The 25,562-nt window shown below is 47.0% G+C and overlaps 1 protein-coding gene across 2 annotated transcripts in view; it reads right to left on the reverse strand.

The window, feature by feature from the left end:
• GNAO1 (G protein subunit alpha o1) overlaps nucleotides 1-25,562 on the reverse strand; it is a 137,927-nt gene that overhangs the window by 44,163 nt on the left and 68,202 nt on the right. For both annotated transcript variants that reach the window (XM_057364566.1, XM_057364565.1), the window contains exon 4: nucleotides 2,920-3,080. In XM_057364566.1, coding sequence (XP_057220549.1) covers nucleotides 2,920-3,080 — 161 coding nt within the window. The remainder of the gene's footprint in view (nucleotides 1-2,919; nucleotides 3,081-25,562) is intronic.

Consider the following 25,562-nt stretch of genomic DNA (forward strand, 5'->3'; position numbering starts at 1 on the left):
TCAGAGGCTAGCAAGCAATGGGCTCTGGCCCATCTTTGTTCGGAGGGAAGAGCTACCACTCACTTCTTGTTTAGTCTAACACAAAAGATTAAACTTATTTGCAGTGCAGTTGATGACAGACTAGCAAGAGCCACGCTGCTGACCCTTGCAGGCTGTTGATTAGCCTGTGACTTGGTCTCCCAGGGGCTGCAACAGAAGGCCTGTTGTTCCARCCATTTAAAAAAACTCAGGGTAAAGCACTGGAAGAGCAATTAAGGACAACAGCAGCACTGACTCAGAGAAGCCCAGGTGGTGGTTCCTTGGAAATARCCAAGCACTGGGGGATGTTCTGAAAAGCGTCCAGGGCATTTTTGGCAGGCAGTTTCTGGGGTGAAGGGAAGTGCCAGGAGCACTCCTGAAGGTCTCACCTGTGCTGGCCACAACACGACCTGGTCACTTGGTGCCTTCAAGGTTTGTGACGTGCTGAGCAGCCATGGAGCACAATCTCCAACTCCTGCAGGAAACTTCCCTCCTGCCAGCAAAACACCAGTCCCTACGGCTTAACACTGAGAAGCCTGAAATGAAATGCTAGTCCAGCTCACTGCCCGTCACTGTTTTTCAGACTTTGGGGAACTTAGAATTCAGTTCTTGTCTGGAATTTATTTTTCTCAGCCCTAATGAAAAYACATTTTGTAGTTGTTAGTGTTTTAAATTGAGTATCAGTGTCAATAAAGAGAAGCCTTTTCCCAGGGTGGGAAAAAAAATATAAAACTGTCTCAAATCTTTCACTCATGCAAAAGTAAACAACRCCAAAGCACTGAAGGATTACATAAAACGTATGTCTCTTTTCACTGGGAGTCCACTGGGCGTGAATAAGTGCCAACTGAGCTCTCAMTTGCACCACCATCTCCTGTGATGTTACAGTGCCCTGCCCTGTGACAGCATCTCTGCTCCTGCTGATGGAAGCACCAGAGGCTCCTGAACACCAGCAGGGCTGTAAATGAGAAGGACTTTGTCATCTTCAGCTTCCCCATCCAACCTAGCCCAGAGAAAAACAGTGTCCAGCCACAGCACAACTCACAGTGCAGCTACGTAGAGAGGCAGCACAGCCCTCCCCTGGCAAGGAGGGTCATCCACCCTCATCTGGATGCAAGAGATTTTGTCAGAGACACCAGAATTCATTGGCTGGGCTGCAACCCCACACTGAAATTGTGAATACTACAGCACTGAACCTCTTCAGCTGATGTCTAGAAACTGCTTGTGGTTTCAGAGCTCTTGCTGATGCATYGCTCAGCAGCTGTTCATATTGGGAGAGTTCTGCTCATTATTTTCCACTGCTATCTTGCATGGAAGGAAAATCAAAATACTTTCCTCAAGATAATTGGCCCTAAAACAATTGAAGAATTCTCCACGAGGTTGTAATGCAATTAGGATGGGCATTTTATATAATTTATATCTCTAAAGGTATATTTATGCTATCATACCCTTCTTTCATGAAAAAAAGAAAAGAGAAAAAGAAAAAGAAAAAAAAAGAAAAAAGAAAAAAAGAAAAAAGAAAAAAGAAAAAAAGAAGAAAGAAAAAAGCTGCTGGCAAGAGAAAGTTGATTTTGCTGTTATAGGCAATGAAATATAGATCAAACATGGACATCCACCAAGTACTGATTAAAAGGCAGCAGAATGCCAGGATCATCTCTGAGGTGTGATCGTGATTTGGTAGGATGCTGTGTCACCAACCACACATCTGCAGGTTTCCCATTCAGTTTTCCATCAATGCCAGGTGATGTGTCATCACTGCCTTCTGCTGCAGCCCTTCAGGAGCTGCACTCCCCCACTGCCCTGCCAGCCTGGATGGGAGCAGCTGGTGCAGCTGAGCAGCAGCCCCACCACACTGAACAAAACCAGCAGCCACACCACACCTGGGCTGGTGTTTGGACAGATATCCAGGAACACCCTAAGCAGAGATGCCAAGCAATCCAAACATGCAATAACAACTGCACAAATGCATGAAACAGCTGGTGAACTTGTTGATATGGGATGTGACTGTGAAAGGCAAAAGCATGGACGCAGCATTGCCCTGAATTGGGAAGCCTCCATTTCCCTGAATACCAAAAGGTCCAAGGGTATCAYGGGGAAACAAAGCTCTGTGCTTGCCTGTTCCTTATGTTTGTGTTTAACCACCTTTGGCTGACTGTTGCCCAAGACACAGTCCAGGCCCAGGAGACATTCTGCCTGGCTGCAACAGATGCTGTGATTGAGATTATGGGATGACAACCTTTAGCCTCCTGGCCTAGGTGGAAGCTAATGAGTTGGATCAATTATCATTATGAATGGGTCTGAACTGAAACTGGGGATACACTCAACATCTCTTCAGCAGCCATTTATGGGTAGATGTCCTCTCCTTAAGAACCAAAGCCATGGATCCAGACTAACACCACTGAATGACATCTGGATGTGGTCCCTRTGGTAGAGATGCCACCATGAGTAACACAATACCCCTGGAAAAGTAAAGATGTCCCTTACCCTTGGTTGTAACCCAGCTGACCTATCAGTACACCATACAACTACCAGAAAGCAAACCCAAGAGCTGCACTGCTGTACAAAGCAGGTGATCACACCCTTCTGCTCTCAATCAGACAAAGAAGCCATCAGCCTTGMCCACAGGTTGATCTGCCTACTTTCACTAGATGCATGTTTGCAAAAACCAACCTGGAACCACTTGGGAACAGTCTGGGAACCTGACCCCAGACTGGCCAAGAGGGGGACATGAATGTCCTGCCTGCTCCTTTGTGCCTTGCCATGGCCTGTGACACAACACACATCCCAGACTGTGAGCAGAGACATATTCACTTCCATTGATATGAGGTCATTCACTGCAGTTAAAACTTGAACAAAACCAAATGCAGCTTCTTAACATGAAAGGCTATGGTCAGGGATACTCACTATTGGGCTGAGTCATTRAGTTGATATTCCCGGGACCGGTTGAAGCATTCTTGGATCCCAGAGTCTGCCCAGAGCCTCATCATAGCTGACAGCAGCTCTGGAGAGAAAGGCTCTGTGTCCTCCATCCGACTTACGACATCGCAGACCATCTTGGCATCAGCCTGCAGAGGAAAGAAATGAGAGGTCACAGAGATGCTCATGGCAGAATTTGGAGCCAGAAATTTCAGAAATTTTCAGATTTCAGTTCACCGAACCATCGGGACTAAAGAGGCTGTGTTCCTCAGGATGGGGCTTTAGCATCCACACGGTGTGATCCAGCTGAAAAGGCAAAAGCAGGATGGAGGAAAGAAATCACAAGAAAAAAGGTTGTTTGYACAATGCACCTCACATCAACAAGTATTTCTACTCAGCAGACAAAGCAGTCTGCATTGCACATGTGTGGAGTTTCATAGGAACAGAAAGAAATTCACACATGTACAAGGATATTTAAAATTGTTAGCAACAACGCCTGCGCTAGCCAAGTGTGGAAYCTTGCTGAAGTGGGAGTTTTGTATCAGAAAGAACAGCAGAAAGACTCCAGAAACAATTTTTTCCAGATGCTGGTTTATTGCTTTTCCTAAATTCTTGTTTTTTGCTATGAGCCCCTTCTACGAGGGCTAGTTTATGTTAATGCAGGCCACCTTGGCTGGCTGTGGGCTCTGTGACTCAGAGGGAGAGGAATCTCCCATGGTTATGGAGCATGGTGGTGAGGGCAGGGCCAGCTGGCCATTTTCAGATGGAATYTCTTTTGGTCAGAAAAATGAGATTCACAGGGACAGCAACTTTTCCTGGAGAATAGTGCTTTGACACAATTTGGGTCCGGAAGATGTCTCAGATCTAGGATGGGAATGTCTAGACAGCCTYAGAATAGCTGAACTCAGCCCTACTGTAACAGTCAACAGTGCCTGATGCTTCACTCATTTGAGAATTCATGACCCCCCTGCTTGCTTTGCAAGAAGTGGATGTCCCACACCACCCACAGACTCCTGAAACCCTTGGGATATTGGTTAATCTGCAGAATTTTTCTTTCATCACTTTGAAAATCATTTCTATGAGCTGAAACAAACCCAATTCTTATTGCTATAATTAACTGGAAAAGAGGAGCTCTTGTTCTTTGTGTGTGTGCARCAAACTTGTGAAGACAATCTCCTGTTTTACTACCTTGTCCCTTGTCTGCTAGACCAAAYCCATTCCTGGCCAAATGCAGAYGGATGTCTTTGCTTTCCAGGGTGTTTGATCTAAACCAGCAAGTGCAGAGYAAAACCACAGATCTCAGAAGGGGARKGYAGGCTCTGCCCCTGCTTTGCTTGGTACAATTAGGAGTGCCATCCTTGAGGAGCACCACAATAACCTAATTGTATGGATGGGAATGACAAGTGTGTGACAGGATCTGCATGGTCAGGATCAAAACTCCTCTGTAGCTTCTTTGTTGAAAAGCGCAATTGTGGAAAAATTGCAGGGCGACAAACTGAAAGCACAGGAGACTGAAGCTGCTGGAGATTTCAGTGCTCAATGAAAGAGCCTCAAGTCCCCTGAACACCCAGCCTTTATGAGCTGAAGAAGCCTCAGTAATGTATGTATCAGTACTGTATCCCATAAAATTTAATGGGGTGGACTCTATGCTTTGAAGGCTTTATGAACATAAAATCTTTCTCACAGAGCACTTAACTTCATATTTTAGTGCCCAGAAATCCTGCCAGTCCTCTGTACAGATTCTGYTCATTTTGGAGAAACAGTATTGGTGACTCACACCTCAAAGCCAAGACAAACGAAGAGCCTTGAAGAGTTCAGTTAATTTCAAAAGCTTGTTTTCTGCCCCGGAGTGCTCTGTGAGCTGAGTGAATATTCATAAATCATCTGTATGGTTTGCCTGCCCTGCTGGAGCTGCAATTCTGCTCTTTTCACAGACTCTAAAAGACATAAAACCTGCTAATGGCTGCGGTCTGCCTTGGCCCCATTATTTGTGCATGGGTGATGCAGGAAAAGCATCCATCAGTAAKAAGGATGTCTTTCTATGTTATCCTGACTACTGGGGGTGGGGGTTGGTTATAGGTATAAGTCTCRGATTTGTCCACCTGTTTGTGATGGCAAAGCACATTTGAAGCTTTCCAGCTGTYATGGGCAGGGTCTGGGCTTCTTTTGAGTTTTGTGGATTTAAGTGCAGGCTGCTTTCTGCCAGACATCAAAGGGAATGGCACAGTTGTCATATTTTCTGTGCTGGGAAATAGCTGTGTCACCTTTTCAGCTACTGAGACTGTGGCAGTTCCCCACGAGTAAGACCCAGCACAGGAGGGGCTGAGCAGAAGGCAGAGATGAACAGCAGCGACCGGGCAGAATGGGAGTGAGCAGGCACAGACACCTCTGGCTGTGAATATCTGTTAGTCTGCTTGGGCCAGAAGGGAGGCTGAGCAYGCAGGGCAGGTGATTATTTTGGTACATGCTCCTCTGCAGTCAGTGGAAATCCCTTTTGGGGACAGAGGCTGCCCTCCCACAGCAYGGACACCTGCCTGCAGGGCAGACTGAGAGTCAGCAGGCTGGAACAGGGGAAGAGCTCCAAGGAAAGTTTATTGCTCCTGCTGAACGGTAATAAACATATTCCAGACTTAGTTTTATTTTTCAGTGAACTACTGAACTCTTGGTTTTACAGACCCAGAAAAAGCAGATGAAACGAGTACTTTTAAAAATACTCCTCCCCCCTGCCAAGACTGAAGTCCCCCTGTCAAGGAGCATGGGGCCATCCAGGAGTACAGRCATTTGTTAGATGATTTAACGAGCAATTAAGGATCCAAGAAGAGAAGATACCCCTTTCTATTCTCACTCTCCAGGCTGCATCTCAAGCTGGGAATGACATTAAAATCTCCAGCTCCCCCTGGGCCCAGCAGGTAGATTTTTAAATACTGCCTGATTGACTTTTCCCTGCTTGCCTCCCCTGGGTCTGCTGCTCCCGCTTTTCCCGAGGTGAGAGGAGCCGAGCCTCCCGCCACGCTCTGCCTCTGTACTGCAGCCAGCAATTAAATAAAGCAAAACAAAACAGGCCAACCAGCCCCCCCTCCCCTGCCTTGCAGTTCCCATCCGACAGGGCTGTCGTTAATGAACATCACGGTGGTATTTCAGCTACCTCGGCAGCTAAAAATAGGCAGTGCTTGGCCCCTGGGATTGCTGGAAGGAGCTACAAAATGGTGAGCGGTTCCTTCCATCACTGCTGCCTGTCTTTCCCAGCTGTTCTGTCTCCTGTCTCCTCGGAACAAGACATCTGGGAGGAGGGTAAGGRGTCAGCCTGATCTCCTTCATGCTGGTTCTTATCTGGCAGGAGSATCCTGGCCGATCACTGCAGCTTTCCCACGTCCTGCTGCCACTCCTCAGAGCCTTGCATTTTCCACAGCAGGCGAAACCCAAAGACCTGAGCTGATTGCCTTTGGGTTGTTCATTTTGGAGATTGGCATTTGTCACTTTGTGTCATTCCTGAATGCTGGTTCCATCCACCTACAGCGGGAGAATTGAAGCTGGCTGGGCATGGCCTGAGGAGACAGCTGAGCTTGGAGACCCTGGGAAAGTGAAATTACACACCCAGGCTTTACACATCAAGCCAAAAGGCCAAATAATCCTTTGCTGAAGAACAAACCTCTGCTCTGATTGGGGAATGGAGAGGGCTCTGTAAGGCCAGGGCAGGGTCTGAAATCCACAGGCAGATGTGAACAAGAAGCTTGTAAACACAGCGGGAAGTCAGYGTGTGTCATTCCTAACCCCGGGTTGTGAGCTACCCGTGCACCAGACTTTCGGTAAAAATCCAGCTCAAAAGGGGATCTGTTCTCTCCCTAACCTGGACATGACTGCAGTTATTTAATTGTCTCCCATATGTCACTGTCACCAAGCTCACAGCCTGTGAGGCAGCCTGCTCAGCATGCAAACTTGTGACTTCACTTGCAACAGCCACACCGCCCAATTAATGTGTTACCTGGCTGGAAGGGAGAGCAGCCCCTCCCACAGTCTGAAACCACCAGCACTCGTGTTTGTCTCTAAAAGCAATTTATTTTCCATCACACCGATACAGACCACCCCTAATTACTCATGCCTCGCCACCAGCCATGACTGGAGCCCTGGAAAGTACCAGTAAARCTGCTGCTGCCCTGGCTGTTGTGGAGTCATATTGGAGCAGGACTCCATCTCTAACTATCCCCATGTAAATCCTGGCTCTGATCCTTTCAAGGTGCCTTCTTTTTTTTTTCTTTTCTTTTTTCCTTTTATTTTTTCGTCCCAAAAGGAATATTTTCAGCCACCAGAGAGATGAGATGATGCACCACACTGTACTGTCCTTTCCTTTTGGTGAACTAAATCCCAGTAAATATAATTTTTCTTGCTGTTATTTACTCTGATTAATGATACTTGTCACTTAGCCTATCTCAAAAGTTAACCCATGGGGCAATTTCCTCTGGTGGTTGGTCGTGCTAGGAGCTGCTTCGCAGAACATTTCAGAAAATCCATGCAGTGGGAGAAAAGATAAGCCCTGCAATTTGGCTGGTGGTAYGAGGCAAATCATCGCAGTACTAGTCATCAGCAAGCAATCTGGTGAAAACAGTAGTGGCCCTCATGGGTCATGAACCTGAGGGTAATCAAACTGATGTCTGGAGACCATCCAGCACCCAAAAARGAGAATGTCCTTGGAAAGGAACCTTTAGGGGGACCCAGATCCTGACCTCAGGGCACAGCAGTATGTGCCTCAGCTACTCCAGTGAGAAATGATGTCCTGTAACTTTGGGGCAGAACGTGTCTCATAAACTGAAAACCTCCCCCTTCTCCTTACAAAGTATCTCAGAAATATGGACCCCCCTTCCCATCCCTAGTGTGGTTGCATTGCAACAAATGCCAGTGATTTTTGCAGCATTTCAGCCTGAATGAATCTTGGAAACAAAGCAGGGCTGATGAATATGCYTCTTCCAGAGACATCCAGGGCCCAGCTCCAAGTCCATAGAAGTTTTKGTAGACACTGAATAAATAGCTACACGTATGACTCTCCCCCTCACTCTSCCTCTCTTCTCACACATCTGTGTTTCAGAGCTGACCTCTCAATCCRTGGAAATCTGTCTGGCATGAAGCAGCTGCTGTGCATCGTGGGAGAGACAACCTTCCTCCTGCACCCTTCCATCTGCCCTCAGAACATTTGATTGAGGCCTCCTACCTCGGCTTGGTATTTGGCTTGCTGAGAGATCCTGGAAGGCTCTGAGCAGGTAAAAATCTATCCAGTGTGTTATTAATATCTATCCCTTTGGCAGTCACTTTGAGGTGGGCAGACAAACTGCATCCCATCTTCACTCTCATTAGCTGGAGGTGGGAATGCAAAACTCTGGACAGAGTTCCCAGAGGTCTGGGAAAGAGGTTCACACAAAAGCTCAGTGTAGCTTYTCTAGCAGTTTGCATCACACAACARAGCTAAGCCTAAAAACCTGAGTTAGAGGTGGCTGGCTTTCCACAGTCATGGTAGCCATCTACCTTCGTGTAAAACATCTCACAAAAAGATCGGCTGACTTGGATACAATGCCGAAGGGCTGCTGTCTGCCCAGGGGCAGAYTCTTCTGCACAGAATACATAACCTGACAACTGTGGTGACGTCCAGATCTTCTCCTGAGTTCGTGCTGTCTGCCTGGCAGTACAGMCCTGGTTTTCATATCCTTCTGGAGCCAAGATGGCACTGTCACCTCTGACTGTCTTGGCCAGAGAGTTCTGTGTGTCTGGGAAGTGGTCTAGGATCTCTAGCCTGAAACCTTGTTACAGCTGTTTTTTACTGTCTGCTGCTTCCTATTTGGAGAGACATTGAGCAGGACTAGTATTATAGATTATTACATCTCTTACAGCAGGCCAACTGCTCTGTGTTCAGTACTACCTTCGTTCCCATTCTGTATAATACTGCAGTTCATCAAATAAAATKTGCTAGCCCTAATGTGGGTATAACCCTCTTTTCCCCTCCTGCAGCACATGTAAAATAATATTCCTGGTTTGTTTGGACTGATGACTATCTGGCAATCCAGGAATGGATAATGCATGGACAAGTCAAAGCTCTTGGGCTGCCAGCTGGCCACCACCATAGCAATATTTCCTATAACTCTATGTCCTGTAGAACACAGTAGTTCATTCACTATTGGGGGAAAACCCACCACCCAACAACACAGAACTCAACCTGCAAGAAGGACAAGTMATTTCCTGAGGTTGCTTTGTCCTARGAAATGCAGGGTCCTCCCCTCTTCTTGAGGAGCTCAGCGAAGCTCCAGAGCTGGGCGAGACAAACACTGTGCGTAGCTGACCTGATTTTTCCAAGCAAGGATGGGAAAGCCAGAAAGCATGTGTTAAATGGTCTCAAAATAGGTCCTGACCCACTAGATGCAAAGGAAGGCAAGAAAACAGCACTCTGCCCATTCCCAGTCCCTTCTATTTCAAGAAGAGGGCATCCCCAAGAGCCCACGAGCCACTGCACGCTCCACCAGCATCGCTCGGAGGGCAGAATGCTTCCATGGGTCCTCTGCCCTACAAGCACTGAGCCAAGGGGCTGGGTACAGGACCTGAAAGCCCCAACTCCATCCCTCACCGAGGAGTTTCAGGCCATGCAGGCACAGACAGYACTGCCCACCAGGGAGGGGATGAGAGAGAGAGTCACAGATGGGGACATTAGCCGCATGGCTTCATGCTCCGCAGGGAAGTGCTCTGCCGCAGTGCTGAGGAGCAGSCTGGAAACATGTAAAGATGAGAGAGCAAAATCCTTGCAGCTTACTGCCCTTCTCCTCTCCCTGATAGCCTTTGCTGGGTAAAAGTCCATAAAATGTAACAGCACTGGARTATTTGTGCTGCAGTAAAAGGCAGGGAAATGCCTGAGATGCCACGGGGGGAGAGCAGGTGGRGAAGCTGCACTGGCTCCTGGCATTTGTAAAACAAATGGCGATTTTCCATTCATTGCAACGCTGAGGATGAACGGAGTAGGAGTGGCAGTAATTCTCTGAGAACCCACTTTTGGTTTGGGAATTCCTGATGGCTTTAGCCTGCACATCTTCCACTCTTCAAATGTCTTTATGATTTTCCACACCGATATCCCTCCAGGCGACTGCGTTAAGGGTGGCAGGGCAGGGGGGACACGGTTTCCTTCCCAGCTTTCTCACCACAAAGGGGGAAAACAGGCTTTGTCTTTGGAACAGAGGGAGAAGCAAGCTCCTATGGTGGGTGCATTCTCAGGAGAAAGATTTTTCTAACATCTCTGGCTAAATGCCACTTGTGTATGATGATTTATAGGGCAGCTCCATCCTGCTGGGAAGTCGTGCAGCGCTGGAACCTAGTAATTAGTTTAATGCTCAGAGCTTGATGCTGAACGGTGGGTGCTAATCTCCACTCCACAATTAATCTCACAGATTTATCAGTGCCTCTATGATGAAGGACTAAGTCTATGGGTTACATTCATCTGTCCCTGAAGAAAGAGATGGGGTTTCAACGAGAAAGAGCCCTGTTTCATTTTAGGGTCCTTTTTCACTTGGTGATYTATATTGAAGATGTACACTTAAAGGACAACAGGAGGAGGAAAAATCCCTCCCTTTGCCCTAATCCTGTTAAATTTCATGTCCCTGTTGCCTTTTCTCTGTAATGAATAATTGGGATATCTGAGTAGGGATTTCTTACTGCTCTCCAGCAGCTAGTGCAGTTGGTGGGTTTGCTGTGYGTACTCAAGCTTTGTGCCGGATGGGGGGGGGGGGTCTCAAAATTATTTCTTGAATTGCTGATGTGACATTAGGCATCACAGCAGCCAAAGAATACTGATTCTTCCACTTGGCAGCAGAACTGAAAAATTAGGTGGTGTGAAAAATCAGCTTGGGTGAAACATGGATTCTCCTGTGAACCCAAAATCCTCTGAAAAATTTAATTTCACATCCAGCCAAAGCACTTGCCTTAAGCTCTATCAAAATATTTTGAGTTATGTAGGTGCTCAGTATTATTTTAGAAGTATGTCAATTTTCAAACAAAAAAWTTTGTTTTGAATGAAAAGTTGGAAAAATGAAAACAAATTACTTTGTCCTTTCAGGAATGCAAAATCCTCTTGAAAAATTCTCATGTAATTTCTTCTTGTCTGTGACTACCTGTGGATTTTGACCAGATTTTACAAATGTTTTTGGTTTATTTCAGACTGTTTTTTAGCAATTTCATCAAACATTTCTGTCTGGGTCYGTTAACAAGTACAAGAAGAACTTTMTCGCCAGAAGTCCTTCATTYACAGTTTATTTYCTGTTTTAATTTTGATTGTCACCACCTCAAATTTTCTGTTTTTTGGTCATGTGTGTAATTCACTGAATGATTGGTTAGCAAAATTTTGCCTATGACTTCTTACTACTACAATCTTTGTTAGGCTTCTGTCCCTCCTAATTTCCAGGTGACTGTGAATCCTTCTCTGCAGGGAGGAACAGAATTTCCAAGAGATGGGGGTAGAGGAGCATTTGGCTGAGGTTCTGCTGTGAGTGGAGGCTGCATCTGATGGTGCTGAGATTGAGCAGTGACTGGTTGAGGAGTCTGTGGCTGCTTAAAAGGAGTCCCAGAGTTCAGAGCAGATGAAAGACAAAATTTTAGCTAAATCTCTCCTGTGCTGCTGTATTTCCAGCAAAATCAAGACTTGGGTGCTTGTAACAGGCTTGGAGGAGTTCTTCCTTTGATCAGCAGGGATTACAGAGACTAACCCCCAGCAAGTTCCTCCTTACYGGGGCTGAGGCACGTCACACACTAACAGATTTGCTCATGCATTGTTTCAAGTTGCTGCAGAGAAAAAATGTCCTATATTTTCCTTACAAGAACATCAAGAAAGTTGCCCAACCCTTTGCTAGGGGGAGGGTGGGAGARGAAGAAGAGGGAMAGGGAAAGAAGAGGGAGGGGAAGGAGTCTGTTGGGTTGAGCGTGAGCATTGCTGTTCCAGGGGAAGCTGTTCTCAGGGATATTAAGAGGAACTTTATTAACTGCTCTTTTCAGAGAAAATGGATAAATGGGACCTCAGGTGCATCATTAGATGACAGGATAGTTCATAAARTAAGTGGCTGGCAGAGAATTACCTTTCTAACAGCTTAACAAGGGTAGGCAGAAGTAGGCTGGGGGGCCGGAAGAAATCTTTGATGCTGTTTTGTGTATTTATTATTTATTCTTCTGGCACAAATATAGCATCAAAGAATATCAAAACCAAAAAAGCCCATAAACTGCTGTCACTGGATTAGTCCTACATCTCTGTAACCATGGCATCATGTAGTAATGACAAGGAAAATCAGCAACAATGAGAAAAAAGCACCCAGCATTTATGACACTTGTGAGGGTGAGGTAGACTTCCTCGCTTTGCTGAGGATGCACCAGAAGGGATAAGAAAATCTGTGAGTATCTTGCYAGCCTGGGCATCTGTGAGGCTCAGCTATGGTGGAAAATGCCACAAAGCAATGGAATTGCTCCCCTGTCATACAGCTATATGATACATGTGGGGGATAGAGGGTGGATCCCCCCAAAAACAGCTGCCATTACAGGTCACCTCAAGCCCCACAGAACAGTGGGGATGGCAGCAGTGCCTGCCTGTAGCAAGGAATGGAAATGCCTACAGCACCAGGGTGGAGGCTCCCTGTGACTGTCAGCTGCTGGTGCTCATCTCTGGGAGCGTGGCACTGCCAGTCCTCACCCTCCATCTCCCAGGCTCATCCCATTTCAATTCCTTCCTTCCCCYCCATGCTCCCCCTCTCTTTGTGCCACCCTCCCTGGGTCTGCAAGTCCTGCAGCTGCTGCAGTGGGAAGCAGCAGTGGTGGGGTGRCTCTACAGAGCAGAGCAGTGCTGACAAAGCTTAATACTGTACTGATTATTTATTGGAAAATTATATATATTCACTTTTTTTTCTGTAATACTTTGGCTGGATTGGAAATATTTCAAGTACCATCCAGGGATTAGGGAGCTTCTTTTAATCTGCTTTTGTTTTGTTTCTTTTTTTTATGTCTTTGCAGAAAAAGTAGTAAAACCCTACTCCAAAATGTCCTCCATGGAGGGATTGGGATTTGGCAGTGTCATGYAGTGATTCCTATGGATAATGGGATGTGAGAACAGTACAGCCTCTGCCTCCCAGAAACGCCCATGCAGAAGGGGTCAGACCTCTCCTGCAGACAGATTGGGGGCAGAAGTAACCAGCATTCTCCACCCATCCTGCAAGAGCAAAGYTCAGGCTTGGGGTCTGTTTGTGCTGCCCTGGACTCGCCCAGCGGCACAGAGCAGAACTGCCAACAAAACCTTGGAGCAGAGACTTTCACAGCTGCCTAATGGGTCTAGAAATCCGATTTCTTCTAAAATAAGCAGCCCAGATCTATAGTCAGCATGACATCTCAGCAGCAGAGTGCACACTGGATCCCTCCACGACACAGCCACAGTTGGAAARTGAGAAACCCCAAGAAATCCCAATGTCTGTGATTCCCAGCTCCTTTCTATCTTCCCTTCTTGGTTACTTTGGCTTTTTCTCTCCTGGCAAGCCTCTCTCCCCAGCACGACTGCAGCTCTGCCTGCCTGCAGCCATCCCAGCCCCAGGAACAGCCCTGCCTGCGCAGCACTCTCTGGAGATGCCATTTCTCTCGCAGGCGTTCAGCCCATGGTGCATCGCAAAAAAATATCCCCAGTGGAGTGAGCGATGCCAGTAAGACTCTTGCTTTCCCTCCACCTCCCAGGGCTACTTTCTGCCTTGGCTACGAGCCTGCTGCATCTTTGTGTGGTTAATAAAAATAACCTAAAAGTACTCGGGAGCAGACAGAGCAATCCCAGAGACTCCAAACATCTAAGGGGCTTTGTTTCCAAGGCAACATCTTGTCTCCTAGCTGCAAAAGGCCACGGGAATGAAGGCAGCCTATGGAAAATGAATAGCTAAATGACAACAACAACAAAAAAATCTGCTGGGGAGTGCTTCAGAGAGGGAGGGGTGTTCGCAGGGGGGCCAGGAAAGAGCGAAGCTGAGCAAGCCAGGAGTAGCTACGCAGAGCATGCAAAGGGACAGGGTGCAATTTATCTCATGAGAAGCTCAGTCCTGCCCCCATTGAAATGCAGAGCACCACTTCCACAGATTTAATAGGAGCAGGGGAGCTTGCACAAATCAGCTATTCTTTTCTTTCCCCCCTTTTTTAAGCTACAGTGTTTGAAGATTGGAGCTAGTTAAAAATAATCTATTGTCCCAGGCAGAGACTTCCCCGGTCCCAGGAGCTCCCCAGCCAGGGCTGCAGCTCGCTATTGATTTTGGCCACCCTAGTTTCCCACTGCCAGAGCAATCTCCTCCCTCCACCGCCCAGGGCAGTGAGATGGGAGGTGCCAGAGCACCAGAACATCCCTCCAGCTCTTCCAGAAAAGAAACATGTTTTCACCCATTTCCCAAGGTTTCCAGAGCTGTGCAGTGTGTTCATGTCTGTGTACAGTCCAAGCTGCATTCAGTTCTTTCACTGCAGCTACAACGATGGCTTTGCCCTTAAAGCCTTTTGAGGCAACTGCTTGGACAGTGAGCTTGGAGCATCAGACAGGGGGAAAACACAGATCCCTCTGCCYCCCACATCCCAGCCATGACACCCCTGTCTGACAGGGTATCATTTAACCCTCCCTTGMAGAGGGGCAGGCAGGCAGGCAGGTCTGGGGCTCCAGCACGGTGTATCTGATGTGCAGGCTGCCCTTACGTAAGCGACTGCTGCAGTCAAATGCCCCCGGGATCATTTATGGGATTGGTATCAGACAGGGAGGGGAGAGGCTCCCCAGCGCCAGCCGAGACTCCTGCCTGCAGATGCACTGCTCCTGCCTTTCCTCTCCTCGTGTCTCACAGGAATGCCTAAAAGCTGAGCATCATGATGCCTAGTGAGCTGCCAGAGCTTTTCCTCGGTGTCCCAGGAGGTGGCACGGATGCCCTGGGAACATGACAAGCATTGGATCAGGAGCTCCTCCAAGCTGGCTCTCAGCTCCTCAGCAGCACACCCTACACGGAGCTCCACCATGCCAGAGGTGGGCTCCTGACACGGGGAGGGAGGAGGAGGGAGCCTGGGCATTTCCCAGGTGTGGCAGGAGGGATTCAGGACATTAGAGCGTGTTGGTACTGTTCTCTGCTGGAGTCAACCTCAGCAAGATCTCCCTCCCCTTTTCCTCAGAGACTCTTYTGGATGATAACAATTCAGCCATCGATGTCCTGCCTGATGTTAAAACATTTTATTTAACTAATGTCTTTTCTTTGTACCTTCTCTCAATCAATACCATGTGAGCAAGAGGTTTCCAGAGGGAGAGCTGCTGGGAAATGCTCACCTCACACTTTTTTTTTTTCGCACCCTCTGCTGTGGGCAGAGTCAATCCATCCACATGGATGGATGACTGCTATTTATTATTCATCTTGGTATGCGGAGCAGAGCCTCCGTCTGAGCAAGTTTTGAGATGATGAGGTTTGCTTCTCACTCCTCCTCCTTGAAATGGTTTTAAATTTAGCTTAACTTCAGGGAATTCCTCCGAAATCGCCCTGGAGAAGCAAGGCTGCAATTTGGTCCCTATAGCTSTGCCCAGAGCTGGAGGGCTGCCATGGAAAGCCTGCCTGCAGGGAGTAGAGCTGGCCTGTGTGCTGTGATGGRCAGCGCTGGTGTCACCATCCCTGACTTGTGCAGAGCAGTCGGGTACCCACAGTGCAGGGCAGGGAGGCATGGGCTGCTCAACAGTGGGGAACAACCAGTCTGGCCAGTCATTGTGTTCCCCTCTTCCCAGGAGACATTCAGTGGGTGGCAGGGAGCTCCTGGGGCTTGAGGATGGACCAGYAGGGATGAGACTTGATTTAAGAATCAGGAGAGCATGGCACTTGGATGTTTGTATCAAAACCACYACAGCCATTTTACCTTCTTGTCCCCATTTCATCCTTGTTGCAAGTACCCGCTGAGAGTACCGTACACTTGATAATTTTCTATCCTAAAATCCTTTGCTATGTTCCTGGATCACCTTCCACTGCCATAACTTTCATCCCTACATGGCTGMACTTATCTTCTACATGAAATAATTCCTACAGATCACATTGAGTTTTCACTTGCAAATACTCTTGGGCCACTTTCAAAGCGTTCACCCYCACTTAACCATGACATAAATTGTGTGTTTCTCTCTATACAATATTAATATGTTGATAGTTCAAAATATTAATACAGGAGTTGAGATTTTCCAAGGTACTTTATATTGATCTAACGTGGTTCACAATGGGCTTGACTGCAAATTGTTAGCAATAGGGAACAATGAATGTTCCTGAAATTCTCATTGCTTGGACATAATGATAGGGAAAATAGAGTTTGCAGGATACATTATTATCGGCTTGTTAAAAATTCTCACCTAGATGTCTTTAAAAATGCATCTGCTCAGGTCCATAATGGCATTTACATGGACAGTCTTATTATGTCTGAATGAATTAATAGTATTGATTCATACTATAATAAATTTATAGAATAAATTAGAGCTAAAATAGAGCTAGCTGGGTGGCTGTATTATACTTCCTTGGAGTATGTGMTGGCAAATGTCTCCTGTTTTAGTTTTCCAAGAGATTTGAACAGGGAACAACACACCTGCTACCCTTGGTCCTAACATGACCAGGTGATGAGCATCTGTTGAGCAGTCAGGGCACTCCAACCCCCTCCTAAAAACCTGCCTGCCCCTTCATTTTCTGTGCCACTCTTCTGCTTCAGATGGCTTAGCTTTGCTGACTTGGGCTCGACAGACACACACACACACACACTCATGCTGGCTTCCAGACCCTCAGCCAGGGACAGACAATACACGCTTACATCTCCAGATAAAAACTGTCAAGCTTTCAACTTGCCTTTGAGYTGATATCTTCAGAGTAATAGGTCAAGCTGGAAATGCATTTCCAGCCCATGTCTGCCCACCAGAAGCAAGCTCTCCTTCGCTCCTTGCCACTCCTTGTGAGCCACAGCGCTCAGTAATGAGGCCATTGATGGAGCAGTGGTATGTTCTTTMGTCCCTGCCAAAACCCTGCTCCCTCCTATTCAACTCAACAAGATGTGAAGCCCTGGTGCTGCCAAGTGTCCTTTCAGCTGCCAAAGGAAAAGGAGCTAATCAGGAGGAAAAGAGCCCAAGTACCAGGCTCCATTCCCAGCTGAAAGCCCGTGGATACAATACCCACCAGCTGGACCGGTCGGCTCCGAGCAGCTCCTGTTCTGCCCGTCCTGGGGGAGAGCTGTGGGCTCTGCTGCTCCCGGTTCWCATTACTGCTGCCTCAGTTAGCCCGCATTGGAAAGCTGCTGCATTGATCCTCTCAAGGCACACCACAGCCTGTACTTGTTAGTCCTTTATTTTTTTTAAACTCCGTTCCTCAATGCCAGCTTCCTATCTCTCCCCTCCTTATTTCCCACACAAGGAGAAAAGCCTCATGCTGTGCCTTTCACATCCCTTGGCCTGCCAGTGGACAGCACCTTTGACATCATCTTTTTGGCCTCTGTTTCAAACTCTGCTGGGTCAGAAATGATGATTTTCAGTATCAATATTTGAAGCATAGTTCTCCCATAGTGCTCTTAGTTAGTGATGCTCACAGAACTGGCTGGGCAGTGGCTGTCAGCTGGTTCTGCTGCTGCTCCACATCGAGTTACACCAGATGAGGATGGGGTTTGTTTTTGGCTACACCCTGATCTGCTTCTCCACAACATTCTCCCATCTCTTCATTTTTAGCACTGACATTAAGTATTTAGAGCATAAAATGACTAATTTGCCTCTGCAGCCGCTATGTTTTGAGGCCATTTGGGAATCGCTGAAGTTATTTGCCACCTACAGCCCAGTGAGTTTTATAAAGGGATCATACATTTCCATACTACTTCTTCCTCCCAACTGCTTATTTACCACGGAGCCACCACTGTGACGATGGCTGGGGGGCAGCCGCTGCGGAGGTTAAACGTAGAGGTTATTGAACAGCCTGCTTACCACGCACAGCACTTTAGAAAGGGAGGTGAAAATACTGCTTTGCCACATGAATAACACCAACTTATCTGTTTCAGCTGGAGCTGCTCCAGTGCTTTTGGCATTTCTAGAGCTGATGGACGCCACAAAGAATATTTAAGGAGACAAAAAGTAATCTGCACGCTTTGGAGGCTGGCCACAGTGTCACTGTAAATGCCTCTCTGCTCTTGTAAAAAAGTGCCACAGRCCCTTCAAAGGTCACAGGCGCTCAGCTGCTCGGGGTCACATCTCTCCTGCCAACACAGGGCCCCTCACAYTGCAGAGAGAAGCAGGCCAGCTCCGAGGTGGAGAAGGATGTGGTATGCTCAGCAGCCCTGCATCCCTGCTCTGATGCTCTCCTCCCTCTCTGGAATGCCTGCCTGAGCAATCTGTCCTTGGGTGCCGGGATTCTGGCTTGGCCAGGGTCGCTGGAGGAGGGGCAGCCATAGCACTGCCATTCCAAACAAGCCCAGGCTGGTGATGTGGCTGACACAGTGAGACAGGGAACAGTGCCATGGGGCCGAGCTGGTGAGTGGCACAGTGCTCCCCAAACCCACACACAGCCAACACACCCCAGGCTGCTCACTGCCAACAGTGGTGCCAAATCACACAGGGCTCAGCAAAGCCACTCCCGATGGACTTTGACTGCTCACACTGAACCCAGTCTCACGTTTACCTGTGTGTCACTCCTCCAAACAGAGCCAGCTGCTGGGCCTTTGATGGCCTTGCCCTGCTGTGATGTGAAGGTGGCACAGGAGCTTTCCAGCAGCTCTGCTCCCAGCCTCGACAAGGGAGGTGAAGTTGGGACATGTCACTTGTGGGCCCAAGCTCCCTTCCATTGCAGCCCGTCATCCCCACAGTGCAGCTGGGCCCTTGCCACCTGTGTTTTGGCTCATTCTTTAGCTCCAGACAAACCTCTTCTGCTCTCTGGCTGGGCTAGGCATGTTCTGGCTGCATCTGTAGTTAATGCCTGCTGAAGGCCCAAGACATGACCCTGTGGCCTTTCTCTAGAGGCTTAGCTGAAGGGATCATGGTCTACAACTAGCAATATTTTGAAAACCCAGTTTCTGCTTATTGACATGGGTGTGGTGAGTCTTGCTTTCAAAATTCACCTGTGAGCTCTGCATGTCGGTGGATTAGGGATAACAAGCTCCTAAGGAACGGCATTTTGCAGGGAATACCCTTCTGAGCTGCAGTGCCAGGTGCTGGTGCCCTTCTCTGTCTGACAGCTGTGCCCTGGACCAAGCYTTGCTTGCTCCATGAAGTGTTAGCTGCTGTCCCCTCACCTTAGGCCATGCTACTTCACCTGGCCATCCATAACCAAAMCAGAGTTTGWGTGATGTGATACCTTATCCACTCTYTCTGCACCCCAGCAAGTTTTCTTKCTCTTTTTCATTTCTMTGAGAAGCTGTAGAAAGCCTGTTCCAGCATTAGGGCTTTGTCAAACAAGTGGAAAACACCCATTCATGACCTACCCCACCAAACTTCCCATCCCACCGCTCCAGGCCAGCCTGATGGACTCACAACCTCAGCAGCTTTTCCATTTTAATGTGAACAGTCCTCATCCCCCAGCTGGGGTAATGAACACTGGCAGGAATTTTCTGTGTTCGTAAATATTTCCCTGCTACTSTGAAGAGGCTGTTTTTCCCATTCTTCATATCAGATGAAGATGGCTGCTCTGCTAGCTCACCATGTAAATTTAATAGCATTCCAAAACCTCTGTCCTACATAAATATGAATGTATCTCATCCAAGAGGAACCTGTTATTGAAGGARCTGCATTGCTAAATCATTCAGAAGGTTATTGTTTGAAGTACTTGCAGTCAACAGTGTCTTGGCGATAACAGCTCAAAAAGGGAGGGAGGGTGGAGGAAAAGAATGAGTGGGGATCATGGAAACCTCTTTAAATGAGGGAGCTTGTGTACCGAGATCATCAAGGTACAAGCAGGGCATCACCAACCAGCAGGTCTGGCCCCAGGAGGGTGGGCCAGCTGCAAGCAGCTCCACAAATTATTCACTGGCAATTGCTTTCTTGCTGCTGCCCTGACTTATTTACACTCCAAAAGATTTCTGAAGTGTGTTTATTTAAGAAAGATAAATCCAGAGGCTCTGGAAGSGRAGAGAAGCTTTCCAAAGGAATCAGRCCCTGGCACGACACAATTCATTTCACTCATTAACCCCTCCTCATAAGGAACACACTAAGTGCTTATGTATTATGCATCATCAGGAAATTCTGATTTGATGGAGACTGAAGGTTAAAAGGCATTTCTGTGCTTTCCCTTATTCCTCACTGTCATGCTGGAAGATGGAGAGATATTGTGGAGGTAGGGAAAACTGGGGGAGTGAGAGCCCCTGTACCCTGACACTGAATGCTGCAGTGCAGATGGGAAGCGCTTCATGGTGGCTGAAGGACATGTGGTTCCCTGACATCAATGTCCCGTACCAAATTCAAACATTCCACCCCCTTYAGTAAATTCCCTACTTTCTCTGAGCAGTACACAAACCCACCACATCCTCACCTTCAACCCTGTTAAGAAACAGTTCTGGATACTGCAAGAACTCAGAGGAGGCACAAGGTCCAGACAGAGACCTTGTTCAGCCACTGCACAAAACTTGTAAACCAGCAGCTGGCAGAGCTCAGAGTTTCTGATTTCAGTCATTTAATMGATAACGCAACTGTAGATATCTACATCTCTGTCCTTTACTTTYTACTGATTCATCTGTTCCTCAATTAAAAGTTTAAAATGAATTTGCTTTTTTACACCTGCAAGCTGCAAATGTTGTATTTCAAGATGTCAGTCCAGTCTTTCAGAGGGCACAATTAGGCAGACATTTATCTGTCTGTAATGAGCTGGGTGCATATCACAGGTAGCTGTAAGGGATAAAARCCTTTACACCCTGCAGAAGTGTCCTTTGGGAGCATGTGCCTCACAAAYAGGAACCCCACTAGCATTTTGGAGATGTCCATCATGGCCATTATTCTTCTGGTTCTGATGCAAGGCATCCAAGACTGATGCCTGGAACAGCCCAAGTCTCTTGGGTTATCACGACATGACAATAACAGATCATTCTACTGTTGTTGATCCAGCTCCAGATAAGAAGTAGGTGTTTTCCTGTTGCTTTGCTCCTCCACATGATGCTGTTCAGCCTTTTCTAACAGCAAAGGTTAGGACCCCATCTTGTTTCCACTTAGGTTCAGCTGCATGTATAATTCATATGAGGTGCTCACTCCCAGTGCTGCTGCTGGAAAGGCACCTCTGACCCCACTGGCCTGGCCCCACTCTGGCCCTTGAACAGCATGTACTCACTTTTATGATGAGTGAAAGATGTCTTTCAGAGTTCTGCTYGAAGTTCTGCTGAGCTGCTCAGAGTTCAGAATTTTGTTTTCTGGCAAAGGGCTTTCACAGTCACATACTCCTCATGCATTGCAACAGGATGAAACTATTAAAAATACAATTTAATTTTGGTCTCTCTGCTGATCAGTCCAGTGGGAATGCTCACTTAATCAAACTTTAATGTTTTCCTTGTAAATTTCAGTAAAATCAGTAATTGGTCTGATAACTGAATTTTCAGATCATATGTCAAAGGAATAATGGCATGCATGGGATAAGTAGCAGTCTGCCTCTGGAAGCCCAAACATCTGAAATGGAAAATTCTGCAGAATTTAGATAAAGATTTGAATATACTGCTGTGGAGCTAAGAATAGACCACATTATTTATATCGTCAAAGGAAGCGGCAGAAATCACAGAGATCTTCAGAGACTAAAGATGCTCAGACAGTTATGCACAGGAATTGTGCTCATGGAGCTGACGTGGAAAGTTACTGACGTCTCAGCACAGGCACACGGCTCCCAGAGGGCCCCAWGGACCAGGCAGCATCTCATGCAGAAGAGAAATGCCAGGCTTTTCCCTCCTGGAAGACACACTCAGAATATTTTCCAAGTGCCTAGGTAGAGAGTGGGGAGTRATGTGCCCATGGCAGAGATGTCTTGTGCCCCACCTGGTGTATCTCCCCTGCACTGAAGTCCCTGTGTGCTGCGTTGTGCCCCATGCTTCCAATGGAGAGCTTAATTTCAGAGATTCATTAGTGTTTTACCACTGAGTTATTCTCCAGGTTCTCCTTAGTAGGAGCTGATTTCTAACTAGACTGGAAAATAAATGAAACAGCTAGTGAGAAAAATTCAAACCATCCTTTCAATTAAAAAAAAAAATAGGCTTCATAGCCATAAGAGATGCCTCTATTTCTCTGAAGTTCACATACTTTTAAGAACTGTGTCCCTCTCTCCTGGGACCATGACTGCAACACTCAGTTTTTCCTGTACTTCAGATGCATTCAGAAGCATTTCCAGAAGTACAATAAATGCCTGYTTTCAGCCCTTGTTTAATTATTTTTTCATGTCTCTTCACTGACACTTTCCACCTCTCCTCTAGTTCACCATCTCTCTAACTGAAGGTGAACATCTCCAGGCCTGAAAAAGACATAGGAGAGTTCTGTTTCCTCTCTCTCCCAGTGCACACCTTCAGTGGCTTTGGTGAAATTGCTTCTGCTTACATTAAAATACAGGAAAAGAGAATGAGAGCCCATGAGCTCACTCCTGCTGGTTTATGTGATACCTTCTTCATGGAGTCAAGGCTGCAGGGATGTGTGAGATGAAGGCTGGAGYGTGCCTGGAGGAGACAGATGCTGGGTGGGAAGCACAGCTGCAGCCCACCCTGAGAGGCTCAGGTGCCAGATGAAAGATCTGCTTTCCTGGGAGGAACAGGCAGTGCCAAGCACATGCTGCATCCAGGACTCTCCCCTGCACAGGAGGGGAGCAGGGGCTGTTCTCACACTGCCTACGTGGGTGCCACCAGCCTCTTCAAGGAACTGCAGTCAACACTTGCAAGGAAGGTGATCGCTCTCATCAGCTTAGGTGTGGAGGGAGAGATGATGTTCACACTAATTCAGGCTTGATTTTTTTTTTTTTTCTTTTTTGACATGAGATGTCTTACTTGGCTTTGTCAATCCTATGTCCATCAGAGCCAGCTGGATGCTGGGGCTTCTCCTCAGTGCCATGACRAGAACTTACACTGGTTTTTGCAAAACAAATGTGCCAACAGATTTTGGCAGGTGGTTCTCCCCATGCCCTGTTTAGATAGTATTAGGTTGTCTCACTTCAGCAGTATCAAATGTTTGCACTGTAGTAATGGCAAAGTATCCTCTTGTATTTTTTTCCTTAAATTTTCATTTTTCTCTCACTTCCATTTATCAGCTAAGCATTGCTATTGCTAGGTAGCAAAAATCAAGATATTCAAACTGTTCTGCTCATCTTTTCACTGTCAAATATTACAGCAGAACCACCTTCTCTGAAAATGGTGTGTTTTGAAAAATCTGTATTTTTAGACAGAAAATTAGTTCCAGGAAAATAAATAAAATTGGATAGAGTAMATGTACTGGCATTAGCTCAGCTCCTTCCATCTCAGGGAAGGGGAGTTTTAAAATTCAATCACTTGGATGTGCAGGAAAAAATGGCTCTGATTTGTTTTGATGATTAAAATGTCCAAAAATATCAGTTTCCTCTCCATCATTCAGAGTGTGTTCATGTCAGACAGCAAGATGAAGCAAAGTTTGTTCATGAGCAGTAACAGAAGACCAAGAGAYCGGCTACCTCCTGCTGCCAAGGGCCACTTGCCACTGCTGGCCTTGGTGGTCATTTCCACACTACAAACAGCCACTGTGTCAAGGTTAAAGGGTTACAGAGTTGTGAACACATTCCTCTGCAGACACAGAAATCTGTAGGTAATTCCTTTTTAATAGCTCCTACTGTTTTAAAAATGAGGAATTCTGTGCTAATGATCTATCAGGCAGGTTTTTTTTTTTTAACACTGACAGCATTTGAGTTGCAGAAGTGCTCTTGCCCTGATGGTGCAYACCCAAGTAGCAATGTGGTTTTGCTGTGGGGACAGGAAGCAACCCCTGGCTTCATCCTTCAGCRCTGCATTGGTGATGTTACCTACATRTTACTGGGAAGAAAACCTGTTCCATCTACTACATTTTACATGTGAGATGGGCTCTGAAGGGGCTCTGTTGTGGTTTAACAGTTCACAGCATCCTCAAAGGGTGACAATCATTTTGTAGGGCCAGGAGAGCTCTTGGGCTGCTCAGACTCCCCAGTCGCTGTTGGTGGGAGGAAAAGAAGGGGTGGTTGTGTAGCTCTGAGACATACATAGGGTGACTGTGAGATTGACAGCCCCTTCTTCTGGAAGATGCTGGTGCAAATCTAGCCTGAGAGGACTTTTCAAAAAGTAGGTAAAGCTATGGAGAAGTAGGTGGTTTGCAAGCAATGACGAAGAAGAGGTGGAGGGAAAGGGTGCTCTCAACAGCAAATGACTTTCCAGAGTCATATGTGTACGATCACACCCTGGGCAGCACCAGYGATGTGTCTGCACCCAGAGCCAGCTCTTCCCCCATGCAGTTCACACAGCAACCATGCTTTTCCAAGAAAGTGTCAGGGGAACATACTGCTGGGATGGCCTAAGTTGCATTCATTCCTCATACATTCCTGGGGGGCCTGAAAAAGGCAAACCCTCCTTAGTGGGCAGGACACACACAGGGCAGCGCTCCTGCACTGCAGGACACACACAGTCAGGCTCAGCAGCCATGCAAACACACCTCACACAAAACCAAAGCACCCAAACCACCTTCCAGAACCCTGCAGGCTCACTGAAGGAACAGCAGTGGGAAAGGCAGATGAACAAGTGTTAACAAACTGACAGATGTTTCCAGCAGCAGCAAGGTGTAGGATCCAGGAATCGTGTCTGTGGGCGAGCGCACAGCAGTCAGGTGGGCTGGGCAGCAAACCCTGTGCTCACAACCAGTAACAGCTACAGCCTAAAGATGCTCTGTCAAATCTTTTGGGCCCAGTTGGTGGAGAAACTCTTTGTCARGTGATTACACAGCCAGTACTTTAAATCTGCTAATGAAAGTTAGCAGAGCCACATAAATGGAGAGGCTGCTGTACCAAAAGGGCTTTCGCTCTGGGSCACTGAGGAGTGCAGGATTCTGAAGGGCTGAGCTGATGCAAGCAAAGCTCGGGTGCACCTCTCTGTTGTTGTCTGAGATAACTCAAGGGCTCTGTGCACTGAAGAGCATACATTATGTTCAAATGTAGCAATTAGGGCTTCTGTTAGAAAATCCATACTCTGCTTTAAGGGACTTCTGACAAGCAATAACAGGAGATTAGCAGAGTACAGAGGGGCTCTGAAGCTGCTGACAGCAGARCTATTCTCTTTAAGATGAAGCTGTTGATAGGCAACCAAGTTACAAGTTGGCAAGATACAACYGATGTCTTCTCCTTCCCTTCACTATCATACTTCTCATCTAACCCTTTACCTGCATGGAACAGATCCTCGAAAATAGCTASCTCTCTGAACCTGGAGAGGAAAAACTGCCCAATTTTTAAAGGTTACCCAAGTTATCTGCCCCTAGTAAATTCTCTTTGGTACCTGATTGCTTCTCTCCAGCCACCTGTTTCTCTGGAGACAGCTTTGTGTCCACTCTTCAAGCACAGTAGGACCCAAGCCATAGCTTTGAGACTAAGAAACTAGGTTTTAGRCACTTTTCTTCGGGAAGAAATAAGCTCTATCACCTTCACAATAAAGTC

The sequence above is a fragment of the Malurus melanocephalus genome, unplaced genomic scaffold (assembly GCF_030028575.1).
Source record: "Malurus melanocephalus ecotype Western Australia unplaced genomic scaffold, MMel_1.1 scaffold_40, whole genome shotgun sequence".
Lineage (NCBI taxonomy): Eukaryota > Metazoa > Chordata > Aves > Passeriformes > Maluridae > Malurus > Malurus melanocephalus.